The 22,436-nt window shown below is 40.7% G+C and overlaps 2 protein-coding genes across 13 annotated transcripts in view; both read left to right on the plus strand.

The window, feature by feature from the left end:
* The window catches only part of arnt (aryl hydrocarbon receptor nuclear translocator), a 14,321-nt gene extending 6,750 nt beyond the window's left edge, over positions 1-7,571 (plus strand). For 2 of the 11 annotated variants that reach the window (XM_034875023.1, XM_034875027.1), the window contains 8 exons: positions 227-378; positions 627-752; positions 1,229-1,319; positions 2,875-3,077; positions 4,185-4,374; positions 5,148-5,325; positions 5,406-5,542; positions 5,634-7,571. In XM_034875023.1, the coding sequence (XP_034730914.1) occupies positions 227-378; positions 627-752; positions 1,229-1,319; positions 2,875-3,077; positions 4,185-4,374; positions 5,148-5,325; positions 5,406-5,542; positions 5,634-5,717 (1,161 nt within the window). In that variant the 3' untranslated portion in view covers positions 5,718-7,571. The remainder of the gene's footprint in view (positions 1-226; positions 379-626; positions 753-1,228; positions 1,320-2,874; positions 3,078-4,184; positions 4,375-5,147; positions 5,326-5,405; positions 5,543-5,633) is intronic. The other 9 variants (XM_034875024.1, XM_034875028.1, XM_034875030.1 and 6 more) reach the window with 6 other exon arrangements.
* A 3,154-nt stretch (positions 7,572-10,725) lies between these two features.
* Positions 10,726-22,359, plus strand: setdb1b (SET domain bifurcated histone lysine methyltransferase 1b). 2 transcript variants are annotated; one of them, XM_034875007.1, is made up of 26 exons: positions 10,867-10,997; positions 11,957-12,028; positions 12,249-12,452; positions 13,706-13,872; positions 13,967-14,010; positions 14,392-14,518; positions 14,619-14,789; positions 14,901-15,102; positions 15,367-15,440; positions 15,617-15,807; positions 15,930-16,059; positions 16,249-16,465; positions 17,151-17,264; positions 17,400-17,703; positions 17,840-18,101; positions 18,620-18,710; positions 18,803-18,919; positions 19,055-19,224; positions 19,390-19,629; positions 19,765-19,935; positions 20,531-20,661; positions 20,893-20,912; positions 20,996-21,114; positions 21,234-21,490; positions 21,628-21,716; positions 22,015-22,359. In XM_034875007.1, exons 1-26 carry the CDS (start codon positions 10,981-10,983, stop codon positions 22,130-22,132), a joined length of 3,819 nt encoding a protein of 1,272 aa, XP_034730898.1. In that variant the 5' UTR covers positions 10,867-10,980; the 3' UTR covers positions 22,133-22,359. The 2 variants fall into 2 exon arrangements, with proteins under 2 accessions (XP_034730899.1, XP_034730898.1); XM_034875008.1 differs by lacking the exon at positions 11,957-12,028 and having other exon boundaries at positions 10,726-10,997.
* The last annotated feature ends 77 nt before the right edge of the window (positions 22,360-22,436 follow it).

A 22,436-nucleotide genomic window follows, 5' to 3' on the forward strand; every position in this document is an offset into this window, starting at 1 on the left:
CCCCCCCCCCCCCCCCCCCCCCCCTCCAAAGAAAAAAGAATCATGGTTTGTATCGAATTGTGGGTCAAAAGTTGTGCTGCGAACTGAATCATGGGTTTTGGTGTATTGTTACAGCCCTAGTTAGCTTATATCTACCTCTGCGTTTCTTGTGTGCATGTAAACCTACTGCTTATTGATTATGAAGACACCTCATTTTAACTTTGACATGCTGGATTATTCTCCACAGGTGGTGAAGCTGAAGGGGCAGGTTCTGTCAGTGATGTTTCGGTTTCGCTCCAAATCGAGAGAATGGATCTGGATGAGAACCAGCTCCTTCACCTTCCAGAACCCGTTCTCAGAGGACATTGAGTATATCATCTGTACCAATGTCAATGTCAAGTGAGTCATACACCGACTTTACCAATTCCCATGATTATGTGAAATGATTACAAAATCAAATGCAGTATATAATGAAACTATTGATGTCTTGAAAACTGTTGTGAAAGATCCTACTGTCTGAATGCTTACCTATTGCCCACAATCCCCAGTTCCTCTTACACCCATACAACAACCTCTTTTAATAATCCACACACTGATCAATCTCTCCCTACACCTCTCCTCTGAACCCATCTCTGATTGTGGGGCAGTAGAAACTCGACTCAGGACCCCCTCACTCCCATCTCCTCCCCAGGGGGTTTGCTGCCCCCCTCCCTGGGTCAGAGCAGCCCAATCTACCCTGCTGTAATGCTCAGCCCTGGACAGGTGGCCGCCAGGTGAGACAAGGCCTGGCCTGACTATCCTCCCCCTGCATGGGAGAACAGGGGCTGCTTCTTCATGGAAGACACTACTGCTGTTTCTAGCAAACTACAGTCATTCTGTTTTTGTTTGATATTTCCTACTCTGGGTGATTCTTCTCTCCATTGTATTTGTCTCTGTTCTCCTGTCGCATTAGAAAAATAGTGCTGTTGTCTAATACGAAGCATGTCTAGTAGCAAGTAGTGAATATGGACTTTTACCACAGGTGGAGTAGCATGTTATCGGTATGTTTGTACAACAGACCTTTTGTCACTGTCTTCCTCCTCTATCCTTATTTCTCTTTTATGTTGCCATAGTGACCGGTGACGGGTTAAGTGCTATTTTGTCAGCAGGTGTTTGGGCTTTTTCACTCAACAGTGAATGGGCATGGAAATGGGAATGAGACTTTTTTTAGACAGACTCTCTCTCTCTCTTTCTCGGTTTCGCTTTGCAGGCAGTTACAGCAGCAGCAGCAGCAGGCCGAGCTTGAGGGAAGTGGAGCCAGAGAAGGTCTATATGAGGCAGGACCAATCACCCACTCACAGGTTAGAACGTGCATGTATGGGGACACATTTAAAATGAAAAAAACTTAGTTTTTACAGGTAATTTCATTGAGACACAGGGTCTCATTCTCAAGACAGACCTGTATCTTTGAAGCATAATTACTACTTGTTTCTCTTGGGTCCCTTGCTGTAATAATTGGCAAGGCCTTTTTTTTTTTTTTTTTTTTGCTTAGCAAGAAAACAGAACCGGATATTGGGAGGGACCCATTATCACAACTCAGCTGGCTGCTGTTCATGCTTAAAGGTGCAATATGAAAAACTGCTAGTTAGACATCTAGTGTTTAAAATAGTTACTGCAGTTAACATTCAAAATACTGGAGAGTCTAACATAGCCAGACATTGCTTTACAGCAGAGCGGAGTTGCTAACATTAGATGCAGGCATGTAGACATTCATAAAAGCCATAAAAATAACCATATTGCCGCTAAACAGAATACACGTTGTAAACAGACGTGGCCCGCTTGTCTGGTCCTCCGGTAACGTTAGCAGGGATAGCAAGGCGGCATTAGCCAGGACTCGGGATCACTTTACTGGCGGTGTCTCAATTGTTTTTGCGAGTAACCAACTCGGGTTGGTTTTGACAAACTAGCTAAAAAGAAGCTGTTTGTTTGTGGTCTCTCTGTTTATCTTAGTTTGACACAAATTTTGAAATATGGACACATTTTTGTAAACTTAATTGCCGGCTAAACTACCCATCCTCTCAGCTGGAGCAAATATGGATGTATAAGACCAAAACAAACCAATGTGGCTACTTATTTTGCACGTGAATGAGGCCATCTTTACGTGAATGTCTTCATTCTTGATGATACTGGTTGTATTGATGACCCCTGATCTAGGACTGGGTATAAATTAAGTACATTTGCACAATGATGTGGTATATAGGCCTAGTCCCAATTTGTTAGGATTGACATTGATGAAAATATTCTGTGTGCACTCACTGACCACAGTAGATAATACAAAGCCAGAGTAGAGTAACTTCCAAATAAAGGTCAAAGATCAAGTTTGAGTTTTAAGATTTTTATATAGATGTGTAACTTAATAAAAAAACAAAGTATTGCCAAATTTTCAGTATCCTGTAAACAAAACTCTTGGCTGGACAACTATAAGTTTAAAGTAATCGTTCTCATTTCCACACTCTGGCGAGATATGGTCTTTTGGCTTTGTAGGGCAGTACTTCTGTCTACACTGTTAGCATACATATAATGTAAAGACAAATCGGTTGTTTTAGGCTACTTGAATTGAATTGAGCTTGGGAAGTGTCTCGTCCTACAGTTCCATATTTACACCCTCCTCCGTCTGTTGAATGTCATTAAGTGAATGTGTATTGTATTGCAGAAATAATACAGGCTTTTGTGTGTAGTGCCATATTTGAATATTGACAGTCTTGGTAAACCCAACAAATTTAAGTGTACTGGAGTGTTAAGGAATTGTTGATTTCAAGCATTTTTTCTTTTTTTTTTTAGATTGAGATGATGAATGTCAAAATTTTGAGACGGGTCCATTTTTCACTAAGCTAAGTGTGATCCCTCACTGATATTTTTGGTGGTCCCCAGATGTCGGTGCAGCCAGTGACAGCGACAGTGCCAGACCACAGCAAGAGCCTTGAGAAGCAAGAGCTCTACCCCTCTCTTTTCCAGGGCCCAGATCAGACCAAGGGCCTGCCCTCCACCTCCATTGCCACCACACAGATCTACCCTCCAGCCAGTAACTTCCCTGCTGGTCGTTCAAATGATGCATACAGGTAGGAAGTCTTCTTAGACTTAAACTTCTCTTTATTAATCCTTTTGGGATGACCCCCACGAGGAAATTGTAAATTCCAGCAGCAGTTTTAGCAGGAAATAATGGATAAAAAGACAGTATAAAGACAATAAATATAAACAAAACAAAATAACTGTAATAATAATAACAACATTCGTCAAATAATTCTATGTGTATACATGTCTGTTCATGTGTTTACTTCAGAATCAGAATTACCTTATTGATCCCCCGAAGGGAAATTTCGTGTTACAGTTGCAAGAAGTATATAAATATCAGGGTAAATAATTGAAATATGAGGAGTGTGGATATGTACGATATTTACATAGTTAAAGGAATTTTATGATACAGTATTTACATAATTGAGGAATTGTAAAGGTGAACAGTAATTATGAATAAGTTGTAGCAGCAAAGTATTGTACATTTTAATTTAAGCCTGTGTTATTGCACATAACAGATAACATTGTCCAGTTTAAAACTAACGAATTGTCTGTGTGTCAGACACTTAGAGGGGGCAGTTATGAAGTTTGATGGCCACAGAAAGGAATGACTTCCTTTGCTCTCTGGTGCTTTTTGGGGGAGTAAGTCTTGCACTGAAAGTGCTCCTGTGTTTGAGCAGCAAGCCACGGAGTGGTTAGGGAGACATGTAATTAGCTGTACATGTACGCCTGATTGGTTGAAACACCCCCCTCTGGCAGGAGGCTTCTGTCCATCAAAACCTCCCGCCATAAAAGGTTCCTTTCCAACAGCAGTCGTTGGCCAAGGACCCCCCCACTGACACTCTTAACCCCCTACCCACAGTCACTACACATTACATTAACACACGTCATGGAACATTATCCCAGACCATTTCATATATTGTATATACTGCCAACTTTAAGACGTCCCCTGATTAATATTTTTGCACACCCTACACAAGCCACACTCTTATTTTCCTTTTAAAAAATGAAAGTTTGTAGTATCTTTCTTTATTTGCTGTTGAACTTAAATTTACAATAGCTTTTGGCATTTCCTTACATTGGTAAATGAGGGAATAGTTTTTTATGTTGCATTTTGCCCAGAATATGATCACTCCTTTCACTTTTGTCGGCAGGCCGGTCAACATGACTGCACAGATGGCACAGCCAGCCCACTCAGCAGGGCAGATGCTTGCTCAGATGTCTCGTCAGAATGGAGCCCCCCAGTCAGTTCCCCCCTCTAGTACTGGCACCCCCCTCCATGGAGGACCAGCAGGAGGTTGGCCTGGTGCTGCAGCTGGAGTTAGACCACAGTTTAATAACCAGGTAAGGCAGTACACTTTTGTCTGTCTATCCCAGTTATTAATAGGGCTGAGTACCGAATTCAATACTTTAAGCACAGACTGAATCGCCTCCTTAATATTGAGTATCAAAAAGTGCCTGGTCATTCAATACCAATTTTCATAACGTTAAACTTTGTGGAGGCATGCAGGAAAAGCCTACGTTACACCATGGCTTTAGCCTGCCGTCGTCATACTCCGATTCTAGTCAGAATATGAGTGATACTAGTCCATTGGGCCGTGATTAAGGGGCGTTCAACCAAACCAGGGGAGAAAATTACTCTGCACTCAGTTGCACAGACCTTCAACCAATCAGAGCAATGGAGTATGGGACGTATGTTTAACTTTTGCCAAATAATGGCTTTTTTGGAAAATGTTCAACCCAAGTGCTCTTTGGTGAGATGGTTGAGCATGTTACTGTTGATTTTCTGTCCATCATCGTATAAAGCCCGCTCTGACAATATGATCGGTCTCTGGATAGGTACTCCAAAAAACGTATCGAGTCCAGACAGTACTTCCAGACTTCAAATGTCATGGGCGGGGTTAATTTTGACTGCCGTCCAGGCTGCAGAGACGGGGCTCACATGTGTCGTTTATTTTGAGAGGCTGCAGAACAGTGTGCGTCACATAGCCAAGTTGCAAAGGAGTGAACATTTTCAAACAATACCCAGCCCTAGTTATTAATCACAGGTTACTTATTTAACATCGACCCAACCTACCTACTCTTCAGACTAAGGTCACTCTTCCTATTCTAACCAGCAGGTGGCTCCCCAGGCAGCAAAGACCATGTCTCCACAGTTTGCTTCCATGGGGGGATTTGGCGGTGGTTCTTCCAACTCCTTTGGCCAGATGCCTACGGGTGCTGCTCCCACCCCAACCAACAACACAAACTACCCACCCATTAATGCACGTGCCAGCCTCAACACCAATGGTTATGGTAGGTTATGTGCATTTGTGTGAATCCGTGTCTCTGTGTTATACTGGTGCATCCTCTCAACCTTCTGTACTTTATCTCAGATGGCTCTCAGACTGGGGCACAGTTCCCCTCTCGAGCAGCGGAGGCAGTGTGGCCCCAGTGGCAAAGCCAGCAGCACTCACAGAGTAATGCAGAGCAGCATCCTCATGCTCAGGGCAACCAGCAAGACATGTTTCCTGTGAGTGACACAAGCCTTATCTCTCAAACAATTTATTATCCTTCTTTCTGTCACTTAAAATATATCTCGTTGTCTCTTTTATTTTATTCAGGATGTGTTGTCTATGCTGGACCAGCCCGCCAACTTTAACGGCAATGACTTTGAGCTTCCCATCTACCCTTCGTTCGACCAGTGACCTGGTCAATACTTCTCAGCTGGTCTACCCCTTTGTCTTGAGTGTTTTTGCCCTCACTCTCTTATTCAATATAGCTCTTCTGCTCCTCTTTGCTTCCTGCTCCTGAGAATAGCACTCTTCCCTTGCTTTGCATGGCTTAAATTGCACTGCCACAAGCCAGTTAAAGTTGGAGGGATATATCTGACTCCAGATATAAAGGGGAAGAAAATCAAGGATTGCTACTGACTTACAGAAAATTATTTAATATTCAAGCCATTGTAAGAGACTTCTCTAACTAGACCTGCCAAAAGGTGTGTGTGTGTGTGTGTGTGTGTGTGTGTGTGTGTGTGTGTGTGTGTGTGTGTGTGTGTGTGTGTGTGTGTGTGTGTGTGTGTGTGTGTGTGTGTGTGTGTGTGTGTGTGTGTGTGTGTGTGTGTGTGTGTGTGTGTGTGTGTGTGTGTGTGTGTGTGTGTGTGTGTGTGTGTGTGTGTGTGTGTGTGTGTGTGTGTGTGTGTGTGTGTGTGTGTGTGTGTGCGCGCGTGCGCATTCACACCAAGGCCTTTAATGGAAAGTGTATTTTGCTGTTTACCCTTTTAGCATGTAGACTAATCACTCCAATGGTTGATTTAAACTCTCAGGAAATTGCAGGGATATACAGCTTTGATGATTTCATTTTTTATTCTCAGCTGTTGCACGCAAACCACCGCTGTCTGTGCTAACCTCACTCACAGTTTTAAATCCCCAAGATGTCTCTGCATGTTAGCATCGCTTTCACAATGTGTAGATTTCTACTTACTGAATACAGCTGTCTATGTACATTGATGGCTTCACTTATACATATAATTATGTTGTGTCCTCTTAAGGATCATATGAGGTTTTTTCTTCATTGAATGATGTCCTTTAGCAACAACGGACTTACAATGGCTACATAGTGTTTGTCTTTGTGGCCATTTTAAATGTATACAATCTATTTTTCTTTGCCTACATAAACATACATGTACAGTATGCATGTGTGTACGTATGTAAAATGGATGCATACAGTATCATTATCAGCTGTAACACAGTCGCAGGGTTTCTGCCTTGCTTGATATTCTTTTTTCTGTCGGCCCACATTACCCTGTACCAAGTATGGGCTTTTTGTACTCCTTTTGTAAAAGATATTATACAGCAATAATTAACAAGCAGGAATTGTGTACTTTTTTTAAAAGCCATTCTTTATTTGTTGTCATAAATGTTTTCCTTGATTAATTTTGTTTTGAAATGGAGAGGTGTGATAGAAATATTTGATTAATTGAAGGGTTTCCCAAGTATTTGATTATTTGTGAAACTTTTGATGATCTCTTGAGCTCTACATTGCCCCATTCTGTATTTAATTAATGGTTAGATCAGGGTATTCAGGATTAAAATGGAATAAACAGATCTTAAAACAATATGATCTACAAGCGAGAATGCCCTAAAAAAAGAGAGCCCCCTCGTTTGTGAAAACATTTAGGTCTTTGCCAACAAGGTCCAACCACCTGTGTTATACAATCATTTTTGACAAGTTTGTATTGTAGAGGAATGTTGTGTAATAAAAGATGTTTCTCAAATATTTAGATTTTTAATATGTGGAATTAGTTTTAAAATTTGACCCTTTTTATTACAGATCTTTATTGTGTGAAACACTCACACACTTATGACAAATAATGTAATTATATGTAAACCAATGTTGATAATTGTCCATCTTCAAGAAGATGGTATGTTGGTTACTATGTTGTCTTTATTGGTTGCTCTGTATCCAGGTTGTTTTTCTTATAGAAACACAAATATATACTGTATATGAAATGTTAAACCAGAGAAAGAAATGTTTGGTTTTTCTATTAAATTGTTGAAAGTTTAAATGTTGTACAGTGTTTTGAATGGAACACGCTTCTTTTCAGCTGTGGTAGGTCATAGCAGTATTAGTCAACATGCGGCATCATTTAATCCTTAATCACAAAGTTGTATATATTTCCAGTACTGTTCATTACGGCTGTTTGAGCAGTGCACTCTACTGATCACACTCATGCAAGAGTCATGGCTGTTTTCAGTTACATCCATGCATGTATTCACTTCCTTGAAACCGTTTTATGTTCTTAATTGGTGAAGAAACAAAAGCCATCTTACTTTAATTGGACTGGATCTGTTTTCTTTGTCTATTCTGTATATCAGTGAAGACTCAAGGTCTGTGTCTCCTGAGATCAGTTTCCGCCTTCGTCCCCCCCTCCTCTCTTTCACAGCCTGGGGGTGCAAACGGATGGCATTAACGCTAGAACTGGTCGAAGATAGGTTTACTGTGTCAACTGTGCTCTGTTAAAGTTGCAGTGACGTCTTGTGCTGTAAATCTTGCTTTGCCGGTATCATCTCACCACATACTGAATCTTTGCACAGTTTTTTTAGATCCACTGTTATTTGCATAGAGTCACTTTACTCCTAACTTGTGTGTGTCTCTATAGTGGCATCAGAATACAAGCAATCTGCATTTTTTTGCTTAGGATCAGTTTCCAACTCCTCTCAAGTGGATTGCCGCTAAGGCGTCATATTCTCTTTCCTCAACCCTTTTATTTTCCTTTCTGCATGTTGACTACTCTATAGTCTATATTTTCCACCAATTTTAGATTATGACATTAAAAAAAAACTTGTGTGGGGGTATTTGTTGGGTGCACTGATTGCTTCAGTATGGCATCTTGATTGGTACCCAACATTTATTTGTATAACACTTTTAAAAAAACTGTTCTGATTCCACCACGTTTCTGTAGTGTTGTCTTGTGTCCATAACTTGGATTGAACAGGGATCCAGTGACTCGTGTTAAGGTTTCCTGTCCTGTAAAGGTCTTCTCTCCTGTAGAGACCAGAGAGATGCCTGGGTGTTCTAATCTCAGGAACGGCCTGATCGTTACCAAACTCCCTATTAACTATTCATGGAGGACACAGGTGCCAAATGGGGCTCCCTGTGTCCACCAGCTATCTTGTCTATGGAATGACAGTAGGTGTCAATGTTGAAGGAAAAAAAGACCAAGACGTAGAGAAATGGATTGTTTAATTCCGAAAACAAAAAAGAATTGGTTTCGATGGATTGTATGTGAGTATCAACCAAAGAGCTGGGAGAGCACTTCAATAGTGTAAACTACCAAGAGGGAAGTAAACAGATGAGACGCTGACTGAGGAATAAATGGGCTTTAATTTGTTTTGGTAGATTTGTCAACATGGACACTCCAGTCCTCCCCATGTCCAGGTTGGATGTGGATGTGGACCTTGGTTTTGCCTTCTTCTTCTTCTTTCTGCTCTGCTTCTTCTTGTTGGTGACCATAGTCCGCTGCGCTCAGATGGTGCTGGACCCTTACAGTAATATTTCTGTCTCGACATACCAGGAGGAGCAAGAAGAGGAGTGATGGACCTACACATTTTACAGTGAAGCCATGATGCCATTTATTCAAACTCAAATGGGATAACAAAATGAGTAGCACAAGCCAAAGAAGGTCTTGAGGTTTCTTTTAGGACCAATGTCATTTCTGTGGAGTTTTGTCTGATACTTTTTCAACTTTTATATAGTTTCTAACTATTTATATCACCATTTAGTAAAGAAGAAAAAAAAAGGTGTCTACCAGCAGCATCTAAAGACTACAAATTACGTAAGTATGCAATGTAAGTTACAAACTAATAGAAAAATCAAAGAGACCATGTAGTTGTTTGGAACTCCTTGAAGATTTATTTGTCACCTTGTATCATGTTGATGTACAAGCCAAACCTTTTACTTTAACTTCAGAGAACAGATAGGCTGACTTCATGAGATCAAGTCTGATTTATTCGTCATACCAGAATGTACATTATGAAAAGCTGCTTTGTAAACACAAGAGGCAAAACCCTCCTATAATGAATGAATCAATGAATTAGTAAATACTCAACAATCTCCTGGTATCATTCAGAAACTCCATAATTAGCCCTAATTAGTTCTAGTTAATCAACTCATTGCCATATCTCATTTCAGGGTATTTTGGTAGCTTGGGATATATTTACTTTCAAAGTAGTAGGTCTACTTGCAACACTGGAAAGTGTAAATGTTTAACAACACCCTTTATATTATTCCTGAGGAATAGTATTTATCAGAATATAAAAAGTGTGATTAAAAAGAGCAATTTGATAAATTAATCTTGCAACAGCTTATCTTCATTTTAAATGTGAAAATTCTCACATGCAGTACTGTGGATTTTGATTAGGTTGTTATGTGCTAATCCACAAATTACAATAACACTGTTATTAAATGTGTTGGCAGTACATTTATTTCAGTATTCTTGATTGTGACATTGTTGGATAAAAGACCTTATTCCATGGTCAGGATGAAAACTCAATTCTGATTGGCAACAGGCTGTCCATTAAAATGTGATATTCCTACTAACGAGTTCTGGTGAAACTGACTGTTTACTGTTCTAAATGAATGAGCTACATTAAAGGTCCCATGGCATGAACATTTCACTTTATAAGACTTTTTAGCTCAGATGGGTCGACCTGGAATCTTACCCCTTATGACCTCATTAGGGGCAAGATTACCTCCCCTTTCTCTGCCACTGGGCGGGCTAGCCCAGAGAATTTGGCCTACCCATGAGAGAGAGACATCATGGTTTTCAAAGGAGCAAAGTGGCAGTTGGTCAAGGCCACACCCCCAGTCTCCACCTCAAAAGCTACAGACTCAGAATTGACACATACTAAGGAAAGCTCTTTGTGGGACTTGTTCTAGTGGCTGTAATTCTGCACTAAGGCTTAAGTTTGGGAAAGAGACTTCAGATATGGTATTAGGTGACAACAAAGGTCTATATAAAAGCATCCAAAGAGCATCATGTCATGGGACCTTTAAATAATAAGAAAATGTGAAACCGTTATTATTTACAATGTGTAGCCTCCTCCTTAAATTTTGCCTTCTTCTTCTTGCTAGCATAACGTTATCTTTCTGGCTCGTAGCTGTAGCTGCTTGAGCCAAATGGTTCTATGAGGTGAGTGAAATAAGCTGCTATTAACCCTTCCATAATGGACACCTCTTCGGGCATTAACAACAACAACAACCTGACATGAAAAGAAATTTAGGCACGCTGTCTTCAATTGCACGATTTGAAATACCTGGAGAAGACGCATGGGCGGAGCTTTCAGAGATCCCAACACCGCCCACTCTGAGTACCCTGGAAAGCAAAGCATGCACTCCCTGTTGTAGCTAACTGTCCGGTCGGTACCATTAGCTAGCTAGCTAACCTTATGTTTGCGAGCAGCAGACAGGATGGAAAGCAGCGATGGGTGAGTTTTGAGTGCTGTCTCTTAATTAGGTTCACCGTGGGATGTGTCTTTGATGACACCATGCTGTTTGTTTTCCAGACACCTGCACCAGTCATTCAAGAGATAGACTTTATCCATGCTAATGCTAGGCTAACGAGCTAGTCTGCTGTTACTTGTATGTGGCTAGGCTTCAATTTGATGTCTTTTAGCTGCTCTGCTCGCCCAGATTGTGTCTTAACAAAGTAACAGGTAAATTAAGTTGTGTTAAACTAGCAGTTACCCGGTCTGCCGAGATTAGCTAAAGTGGAAAACATCCAGCTAATTTAACATGATTTTGCCTTTAAACTGTCCCTTGTTGTGCTAACCAGTAGCAGGCGACTCTCCAATTCTGACTCTTGCAGCGTCAAGATTACATTAATACTGACTAATTGTTATTTTTAAAGTGTATATAATAGCCATGTGCCACATCAGTAGCAACCTAACTTGTTTTAGGCTGGGAGAGCAGTTACCATCAGCCTCTGTCTGCTTGGGTAAACAGACATCAACATTCTTAGTCGGGCTAAAATAGAGGAAGCAGTGTTTTGTACACACGTGTCACCCAGTCCAGTGTGCAAGGTTTAAACTGCAGCCCAACTCAGTAGATGATCTCAGTCTGCATTGCATGCATTGGTGCTTTACATGTAGTGATGCAGTGCCTCCATCACAGTCACATTGACATGTAATTAAGGCAGAAATAAGTAGGCCTATTGTTTTTTTTTCTTGGAATTGATGACTGACAAATAGTATATTAAGTATATATAGTATATTCACACCTTACAAGTAGAGTTACAACTATTGCTTAGGCATACATGCCTCTTAACATGTATGTTAAGAGTCATCATTATGATATTAATATGGATGGAAGGGTATGCTAAATAATTTATAAAATAATCATAGTGCTGTCAGCAAACAATGACTTGTCTTTCAGTGTTGTGTATCAGATCATACTCTTTAAACGTGCTAAAAAAAGAATGGACACTGAATTTCCAGAGATTTCATTTACAACAACAGAGGTACATTTTTTAACAAATAATTGATTCGATGACTAGTTGCTTGAGAAGTATTAAGTTATATTTACCAAAAGGTGATCAAATAAATGAAAATCATATTAGTATTCAGTTGCTTTGACAATTAATCATTAATCATCAAATTAATGCAATTAATCATTTAACAATGAGACTTAGAAGACTTGTGTAGGTATTTAACACATCCTGCTCCTTTTTTTCTCCTCAGAATGGAGGTGGATTGCTGGGACTCCAATCTCGAGGAAGAGCTAGGCATTTCTTTGGATGAGCTGAAGAAGTGGATTGATGATGCCGTGGAGAATAGCGAGATTGTGCAGAAGAAAAAGGCTCAGCTGACAGAGCTGAAAGAATGGGTAGAGAAGAAAGAAGAAGAGGAGGCGACGGCGGACATGCTTCTTACCAATGCCAACAAGTAAGTAGACACAAATCTTTTCCCAAAGTCTGTTTATTTTATTTATTTAGTTATGTGATTTTAGTCTATATACAATATTTTTACAAAGACATATCTCTTCTTTATTTTAGTGAAAGATAAACCTGGAGACACTATCATACACAGGCATGATTTATAAAGGTAACACATGTAGAACCACTGTTCAGAACTTGCACATTCTTTAACTGCACTTTGAGTGTACTTTGGAGAAGTCTAGACGACAAATGGGGAAGTTGTGAATAATTGTGTAAAAGTCAGCTGTTCCAATCAGTTACTATATACAAATAAAATGTAGGATGTAGAATGTGGCCTGCACGATTTGGGGAAAAATATGAGTCATGATTTATTTTTTTTGCTTAGAATTGATATCATGATTCTCTGCCATGATTATTTTCTCCTAAAGTGTTTATTGCAGACATAAACCATGACAAAACAAAACAAATTGGCAGTACCAAACGTAGATGTTGTCACCTATAACACATTGTGTATCACCGCAAAGCCTGTAAACATAGAGGCTTCAATGAAGAAAAGGGAGAGCATTGCAGCGTTTTAAAACCTATTTTATACAGTCTATGTTTAACTCACAGAAGACAGTTGTAGCGTTTGTGATGCAGTCGGCTTATAAAATGAAATTTTGAAAAAAATCAGTAAACAGAGTGAATTGACATTGCGATTTTATAATGATTAATTGTGAAGGCCTAAAGCACAGTCAGATTTGTATTTCGGATTTTCTGCTACACTGATGACAAGAATCAATGGTTGTGGGTGTAATGTGTGACAGTGGGCTGTGTTCTGGGAGGCGCTTTGTTCCTTTATTGGATAACGCTATTTGAGGGATGACAGTAAATGAGGGAGAGAGAGAGATGCTACAAAGTGTTTTTCTCTCCTGATACAGATGACAATACTTCAACTCAGTTTTGCCAAAATTTGAAATTTGTAAACCTCAATGTGTGAAACTGCTGGGATTAATTTTTATGTCAAGGTGAAAAGAGGCCAGGTATTGCAATAGGATTGAAAGAAAATATTGAATCGGCTGTAACTATGAATAAAGTGGAAACACAGAATTCACACATTAACGAAGAAATTGTATTTAATAGAATCGGTCACATCATGGCCGATACACAACCTGCTTATTGTGGCTACTAATCCACTGGTGGAGGATTGGTGCACCCCTGATTGTACAATTCTTGCTTTTGTCTTTAGGGCTTACATTTTCTTTCCACACTCTTCCTCAGATCCTTATTGGAGTGTGAGAAGCTTGTGAAGGAAACTTATCAGAAGAACGGTCTTATTTACCGAGAGAGTAGCTCAGAGGATGAGGGGGGCGGAGGAGATAAGTTGTTCTCTGAGGTCATCGAGATAGACGATGATGACGATGACGATGTCATTGCTGTTGGCTGTTGTAAGTCATACTACTTTCATTTACAATTTCATTGCTACTGCAACATAAAAACAACCAGGTTATTAAATAAGTTCTGTTCTTTGTAATGTTTCAGTGGTTCCTCCAAAGATGCCTGTCACTCCTGGCAAAGATCCCGTGGTAAGAACAATAAAAAGCTTCATTATATTGATCTGTGTCTACACTTCATTGCTAAATATTTGTTGTGCTGTTTGATTGCGTGGAGTTTAGAGGTGTTGAAATATTGTTGTAGCATTTCTGGACTTTCTGGCCCATCTTGCGGTGAGTTGAATCATGCCGCATACCTTTTGTTACACTGTGAGATATTCTATGCCACAGGAACATACAAGTAAACATTGTCTTCAACATCTACTTTTCTACAATCTGGATTGATTGATTTGTTTTTAAAACATTGTTTTGGAAAACAAAAGATATTGTGGGTTTGGCCGCAAAAAACTTTATGGAGGGGTATCACTGCACAGGTTACGCAGATGATGATGTCCTATTTATTTATTTTAACAGTTAAAAGAAGTCTCCACAGCGCTACAGAAAACCTCCCAGCAGTTGCAGAAGTTGGTCCAAATTGTCAACAAGCCTTCTGCAGGTGGTCCATTGCTCCGATCTCCATCACAGCTTCCATCCCAGTCAGGTTAGCACACACATACTTTCTTTGGTAATGTTACATGTATCATACCTGTGTGAAAGTATATTTGATGCTAACCAAATGCATGGCTTTTCCTACCCTCCAGCTACTCAGGCTTCAGTGCCAGCAGTGTTTGTGTCCCAGGTTCTATCTCAGTCCATGACCCAGCCCAACCCTAACATAACAGAAGATGAGCTCAGAGTTGGGATGACTATTCTGGGAAAGAAACGCACCAAGACATGGCACAGAGGTGCCCTGGTTGCAATTCACCCTGTTGGTATGTAAACTTAAACAACTTGTAACAATTAAGGTTTCCTTTATATACATATATGCTTTAATCTCCCTGATCTGCCGTCTTTAACACAACACATCTTTTGTCTATATTCAGGAAATGGCATATTCAAATATAAAGTGAAGTTTGATAAAGGAAAGAGTTTGCTGTCTGGAAATCATGTGGCTTTCGAGTATAACCCCACCCTGGAGATTCTGTATGTCGGGGCTCGTGTAGTCGCCAAGTACAAGGACGGCAACCTGGTGTGGCTCTATGCTGGAATAGTAGCAGAGATGCCCAACAACAAAAATCGTATGAGGTGGGCAACAAAGCTAAAGATTGGACTTTTTACATTTACAATGAACATGTCAGAGATCGTGTGTGTGTGTGTGTGTGTGTGTGTGTGTGTGTGTGTGTGTGTGTGTGTGTGTGTGTGTGTGTGTGTGTGTGTGTGTGTGTGTGTGTGTGTGTGTGTGTGAGACATTCTACTTAAAATATACAGTATTTGCCTATACTGTATATGTAACAATTAATTGGTCAGGCTGTGGTCAATATCTTTTTTTTTTTTTTTTACATTTTTCAGATTTTTGATATTCTTTGATGATGGCTATGCTTCCTATGTTACACTACCAGAGCTACACCCAGTTTGCCGACCATGTAAGTGTCCATTTCTCTATGTTCTCCTTCTGTCTTGTATTCTGTAAAACTCAGTTAATTCTATTTATTACACTTTTTAACTGTAAAATTAGTTGCTGTGTTTTTGGTTGGAAGTTTTGAGAGCCAATTTTTGGTAATAATTAGTAAAAGACTGACTTTATGCTTGTTTTATACAGTAAAGCGTACCTGGGAGGACATAGAGGACGCATCGTGTCGAGACTTCATTGAGGAGTACATCACTGCATATCCCAGCAGGCCTATGGTGCTCCTAAAGGTTGGGCAGATCATCAAGACGGAGTGGGAGGGAACTTGGTGGAGGAGCAAAGTGGAGGAGGTGGACGGCAGCTTGGTCAAGATCCTCTTTTTGGTATGTCATTGTAAGAAATTGAAGGGGAAGAGACATTCACCTAGTTGTAAAGCTGAATAATAGTTGATTCATCAATACATCAGTTGACAGCAAGTAAACCTCCTCTGCTTTGTGTTGATCAGGATGACAAGAGGAGTGAGTGGATTTATAGAGGCTCTACCAGGTTGGAGCCAATGTTCAACCTGAAGATGACCACCGCCAACACCCAGGAGAAGAAGCTGGCTGGCCAGCAGCGTACACGACCTAACATGGGTAAAGTTGTACATTTTGAACCTTAAATCAGGATCAGAGAGGCCCATTTTCACTACTTTGAAGAAGAACATTTAAAAAATGGGATCTTTTATAGACTTTTTGTTATACAGTGTTTTAGCACACTCATTCATGTGTACTTTTAGTTATTGAACTTACCCTCCATTTCTCAATGTCTATTTCAATTTCCAGGGGCATTGAGGAGTAAAGGCCCAGTAGTTCAATACACCAGTGACGGACAAGTTGGTGCCTCTCCCGTTAAAACACCGCAGGCCTCAACCAGCCAGCCTTCACAGACACCACAATCACAACAGCGTCCTCAGCCCCCACAGCCCCAACAAACCCCTCAGCCTCAACCGCCCCAACAGACGATTCAGCCTCCTCAGCCCTCACAGCCTCTTCGTGTTGAGTAAGTGATACTTTCTGAACACATACTAACACTAACACTAAAAAAAACAACCTTCTAGTATGCAACCATGTCATCTAAGGGCAGTCTAATCAAAGTAAACGGAACAGATTAGCAAACATTAGCGGTTAGCTAGCTAATCACACTTACCTTTGCTTTGATTGTGAAGATATTCCCGTTTTTCACCTCCCATACAACTCATCCAATCTTGAAAAAAGGATAGCTATCCATACTTTTGTAGGCTTTTTTTTTGCTTCAGAGCAATGAAAACATGAGCAGGTGCTGTGTACGGATTACAAGTTCTGAGTATATTCATCTTTTCATGATATATAATTTTAACATTTGATGACATATGGTCTAAATAGTTGATTGATTGTATTATTGTAAGTCTACAAGGCTGCAATTCCTCGGCGTGTCTTGCCCGCCAGGTATCCATGGTGATCCCGTGACTGCAAAGTATGAATAGACACAGAGCAACATTAAAAAAATGTTGTTAACTTGCTGATTGTATTATGAAAGTCCTTCCTTTTTAGCTTTTTCAGCTCCACTAGCTGTTGGAAATCAGAAAACATTACGATTTTTGGTATTTCATGTTAGTTTGATGCTTTCTTTATTAGAAAACATAAAGAAATGAGAAGTGGAGACTTTTTCAAATTGACTGTCTATTTCTCTCCTCGCTGTCTTCAAGCAATAAACATCAGATGGCAAAGAAGAGTACTTCTCCATTTATCCCTGGTGTGGGAGGCACTCATGCCTCTAAGATCATGCAGTCTCTTTCCTCCAATCCTAGCAACCTCCCCGGGTGAGTCCACATTATTGTTTGGTTTAATAAGTTGTGACACAGAACGTTGCGCTGTTAAAAGGGATCTCATTGTAGACATTTGATGTTTTTAAATGTTATCTTTTTCTCTTTACCTTTTTGTTTGTCAATCCACAGTGGAAGAATGTTGAGTGTCCAAAATATTGCTACGCCCACTTTCACACAGCCGTATCAGAGGCCGATGCCCCCTCAGGCTCCCGGCCCCCCTCCAATGACACACACAACGGCCGTTATCCCACATCAGCCCGCATACCGCGCCCCGACCGACCGCATCTTCTACCTGGCGCACACTTGTCAGCTCGCCTGTCTTAATCGCGTCCGACCTGCCAGATCAGACATGCACAGAGGAAAGAACCCCCTCCTCACACCTTTACTGTATGATTTTAGACGCATGACGGGAAGACGCAAAGTCAACCGCAAGGTAAATTTGAAGGAGGAGTAAAAGGAACGTTGTGGAAGCACTTGGCTACTCCCTAAGCTTAAAAAATTCAGTCATACCCATTCACATCCTTGCAATTAATCTGAATTGTACAACGCTTGTCTCGTCTACCTCTCAGATGTCCTTCCACGTGATTTACAAGGCTCCGTGTGGGCTTTGTCTACGTAACATGGAAGAGATCCAGCACTACCTCTTCCAGACTCGCTGTGACTTTATATTCTTAGAGATGTTCTGTCTAGACCCCTATGTGCTCGTGGACCGGCCCTTCCAGCCACAAAGACCAGTCTATTACATTCCCGACATCACTGGTGGACGGGAAGATATCCCACTCTCCTGTGTCAACGAGATCGATTCCACCCCGCCTCCTGAAGTAGCTTACAGTAAGAATTTACTTTGAGGCAATAACAAAGGAGAGATTAATTTGGGCCAGGATCAGGACTACAAAATATTTTTTTTCAAGATTAAGCCAAAAAGGGGGAACACCACAGATCAAAGTCTGTTTTCTTGGAGATTATTGTATACTGTACTTTATAAGTCAAAAAAGTTAAATGAAGCCTTTTGTGGCTCCAGAGAAACTGCATAACATTTGTGACTCAAGTGATGTCAATGATGTGAGGCAGTGTCGGTTGGGTCTGTCCATCGTGACAATGTTATAGGAGTGCAATGCTAAATCAACGGAGTCATTTTTTGCTGAGTTGGCTGAGAGACATGGTAGACGTGCTCAGTGCTTCAACTTGCTTTTAAACATTTAGCTTCTTGCTTCCACTGCAGATCTGTGTGTGCAGAAACACATACAAATAAATCAAAAAAGATTACCTACATACTGGCTTTTGCTGCCCCTATCTCCTTTTGAAAAATCACTCTGGTCTGATTTATTGCTTTCACTCTTCTGTTCAAGGTAAAGAGCGTATTCCTGAAGATGGAGTATACATCAACACTAGTCCAGACTTCCTGGTTGGGTGTGAATGCACCGACGGCTGTCGAGACAAGTAAGTGAAGTTGTTTACCCATGAACCATCACTTTTCGTATTTCCCCGACCGTTTATATCCTGAACACGTTTCTTTGTGTCTTTTGTTACAGGTCGAAATGCTCTTGCCACCAGCTGACTCTTCAGGCTACAGGTTGTACACCGGGGGCACAGATCAACCCAAATGCCGGATATTTCCACAAACGATTAGAGGAGTGTCTCCCCACAGGGTCGGACATTGCATTTCATCACTCTACAGAGAGAGTCATTTACTCTCAATCCTCATATTCTCACAAGCAGATATTTATTTTTGAACACAACGGGTAATTTGGTTCTCTCTCCCTCTCTCTCTTTCTCACACGCAGGATCTACGAGTGTAATAAGCGGTGCAAATGCTGTGCTCAGATGTGCACCAACCGGTTGGTGCAGCACGGCCTGCAGGTGCGTCTCCAGCTCTTCAAGACCCAAAACAAAGGCTGGGGCATCCGCTGTCTGGATGATGTGGCCAAGGGCTCTTTTGTCTGCATCTATGCTGGTAAGAACAAGGAAACTGACTTATGGGAATGTTTCTTAAAAACAGGTGATGGAAAGCAGACGCACATGCAGACATCCTCATCACTTAATTTTTTACCACGAAAAAACAGATGACTTGATTGCAAAGTGAGTTTTTTCTTTCCCACTTTCTTTTCCAATTTACCAGGTAAAATCTTGACAGACGATTTTGCCGACAAAGAAGGTCTAGAGATGGGCGATGAGTATTTTGCCAATCTAGACCATATAGAGAGTGTGGAGAACTTCAAAGAGGGCTATGAGAGTGAGGCTCACTGTTCGGACAGCGAGGGGAGCGGCGTGGACATGTCAAGGTTAAAAATCCAACCATCCGCTTTAGTATCTAACCCTGTGGGGAGACCGCTCAAAAAGGATGATTCCAAGTCAAAAGGTGAGGGATCAAAGTGGTCTAATGGTCTAATGGACCTTGTGAGATTCGCTATGGTGTGTACCTTTGACCCCAGCTGACATTTTATCCTCATTCTTCTCCACAATATATATGTATATTATTTTGAATCTGTTGCAGCCCAAAACCCAAGCTCATCGGGAGACAGCAATGACGATGATGACAAGGATTCAAAAAGTGAAGATGAAAGTGACAGTTCCGACGACACGTTTGTGAAGGAAAACTACTTCTCTTCTAGCTCTGTGTGGAGGAGCTACACCACACGTGGTCAGGCCAAGGGCAACAAGGAAGGTGAGCTGGTGGCATCTTTAGGAGATGTGGGTAGAGGTCAATATTCAGTGTTTTTGTTTAAAGGAATAGTTGGGCATTTTGGGAAATATACTTATTTGAGGCAGGTTTGTTTAAATTGTCGATAACGGTAAAGAAAAAGCTCGGCACATTCTTTAAAACTACAACTTTTTTATACAAATAAAACATTTAATCAGTGAGCTTTAGAGGATCTTCTAGGCAGATTTGGTTACATTTGTTCAAAACCAGGCTAGCTGTTTCCCCTTTTTCCAGTATTTACGCTAAGGTGAGCTAACAGGCCCCATTTAGGTTACAGACATTGCAGTATTGATCTTCTCTTCTAATGAAGAGCAAGAAACAGAATAATTGCATTTACAAACATTTAAAATAATTGCTTTGAATATCATATAAAATGAAATATGCCGGTATGTAGATTAAATTGGTTATTTCAAAATATATTTATAGATTAATTGATGTTTAAAAAAAGTTCTACTTTGCTTCCTAATCCAAAACAGTTTCACCCACATTACATTTGTGTTATGCTTTTAGATTTTTTGAGATTTAGTCTTTTCACACACCTTTCTCCTTCCTGGTCCAGGGAGTCAAGACAGTAAAGATGGATTAAGTGCATCTGCCAAAGGAACTGATGATGAGAAGCCGCTGTCCATGCCAGAGGAGATGGGGAAAAACAAAGTGGCTTCCTGGCTCACCAGCCAGAGTCTGAAGAAGGTGAGTACAGAGGAGATAAAGTAAGAAGTTTTTGAGGAACTGAGCTCTGTGCACAGCCTTTTTAAAATTATTGCAATATCTCTCACAGAAATTTAAACGTAATCCGGCTGCTTCTCCTCACCAGACCTCTGTTATCTTTTGTAAGAGGATGAATAGTAAAAGCTGGCTCGTATTTTGTTTTATGATTGTCTTGCCAAATTATCATTAATGTTTTTCTGATTTCCATCACAGGAATCTGGAGACAACAAGAGGTGTGTTGGACTTGCCAAATACACGACCAGTGTCATGTAACATGTTAGATTGCTGTTAAGATTAATTTTTCTGTTTCTTGCAGCCAAGTGAAGTTAGAAACAGGAAAGAAGCAGGATGTGATGACTGTTTCTGACAGTGATGATGTTCAGACCATCAGCTCTGGATCTGACGACAACAAGGAGAGAGAGAAAGTACCCACGGGTGAGGAGAAGAGAAGGAACAAAACAATATATTTACACCAGACTTATAATGGCCGCGTGGTTTTGACTGTTTGCACTTTTTTGTACTGTCTCGCTCCTCCTGCTGCTGTTCTGGCTCAGGCGTAACGAAGAAGCAGGTTGCAGTGAAATCTACACGCGGCATCGCCCTAAAGAGCGGCCACGGGATGATGGTGAAAACAGGTGCATCTGGAGGCGGGGGAGGGCCGGGGGGTCAGGGAGGAAAAGCAGGACAGCAGAGGCAGTCTGGGGGAGGCGGGGACAACACTCTCAAAAGCACTCGTCTGTTCTTTGATGGCGAGGAGTCCTGCTACATCATTGATGCCAAGTTGGAAGGAAACCTTGGTCGTTACCTTAATGTAAGTTTGTGTGTGTGTGTGTGTGTGTGTGTTTTTATCTGCAGGATCTCAGTTTATGGCCCTTTGATATCCCTTTAATTATGCCCCTATGTATCTATCTTTTATTTTTTCATCTCTGTCTCCTCTTTGTATTACAGCACAGCTGTAGTCCTAACCTTTTTGTCCAGAATGTGTTTGTGGACACACATGACTTGAGGTTTCCCTGGGTGGCGTTTTTTGCCAGCAAGTGAGTTTTGAAATCAATATTAATTTAATTAGGTTTTATTATGAGTTAATGTCAACATCAGGAGCCACAGAATGATGCTAGGCTTGATGGAGAGTTCAGACTGGAATCATACTCAAAGAGTAAGCTTTTAACCAGGAAGTGATCACATTAACCTTTGTTGTACAGTAGCAGCGCCAGCTATTAGTCCAGGAGAAGACATTTATTAATGTAAAAAAAATCAATGCATTATATTGTCTTGATTTTGACATATGGATGAGCTTTGTCCCACACTCACCCACCTGCTTGTGTCCTGGTGCAGGCGGATTCGGGCCGGCACAGAGCTGACCTGGGACTACAACTACGAGGTGGGCAGTGTGGAGGGGAAGGTGCTGCTCTGCTGCTGCGGATCCACTGAGTGCAGAGGAAGACTGCTGTGATCTGCAGCCATCATTGTCTTTACTGCCTCTGCTTTATGTGTAGGAAACTTAGAGAAGCCATTTCCACATTGTAACTTTTTTTTTATTTTGTATTTTTAAGTTGAGCTATGGATTTTATTACAGTTGTTGTCATTTTGTTTTTAAATATGAACATGGTTCCTGATTTGTCTCATTTTATCCATGATGTTTTACATTACATCTGAATAAAATGCAACTTTCTTCAATGACTCAAAGCTACCACAACTGCTCTTTTTTTGAAACAACATACAGTAGACCTAAACAAGAGATGATTGATGAAATAAAA

The sequence above is a fragment of the Etheostoma cragini genome, chromosome 6 (genome assembly GCF_013103735.1).
Source record: "Etheostoma cragini isolate CJK2018 chromosome 6, CSU_Ecrag_1.0, whole genome shotgun sequence".
Classification (NCBI taxonomy): domain Eukaryota; kingdom Metazoa; phylum Chordata; class Actinopteri; order Perciformes; family Percidae; genus Etheostoma; species Etheostoma cragini.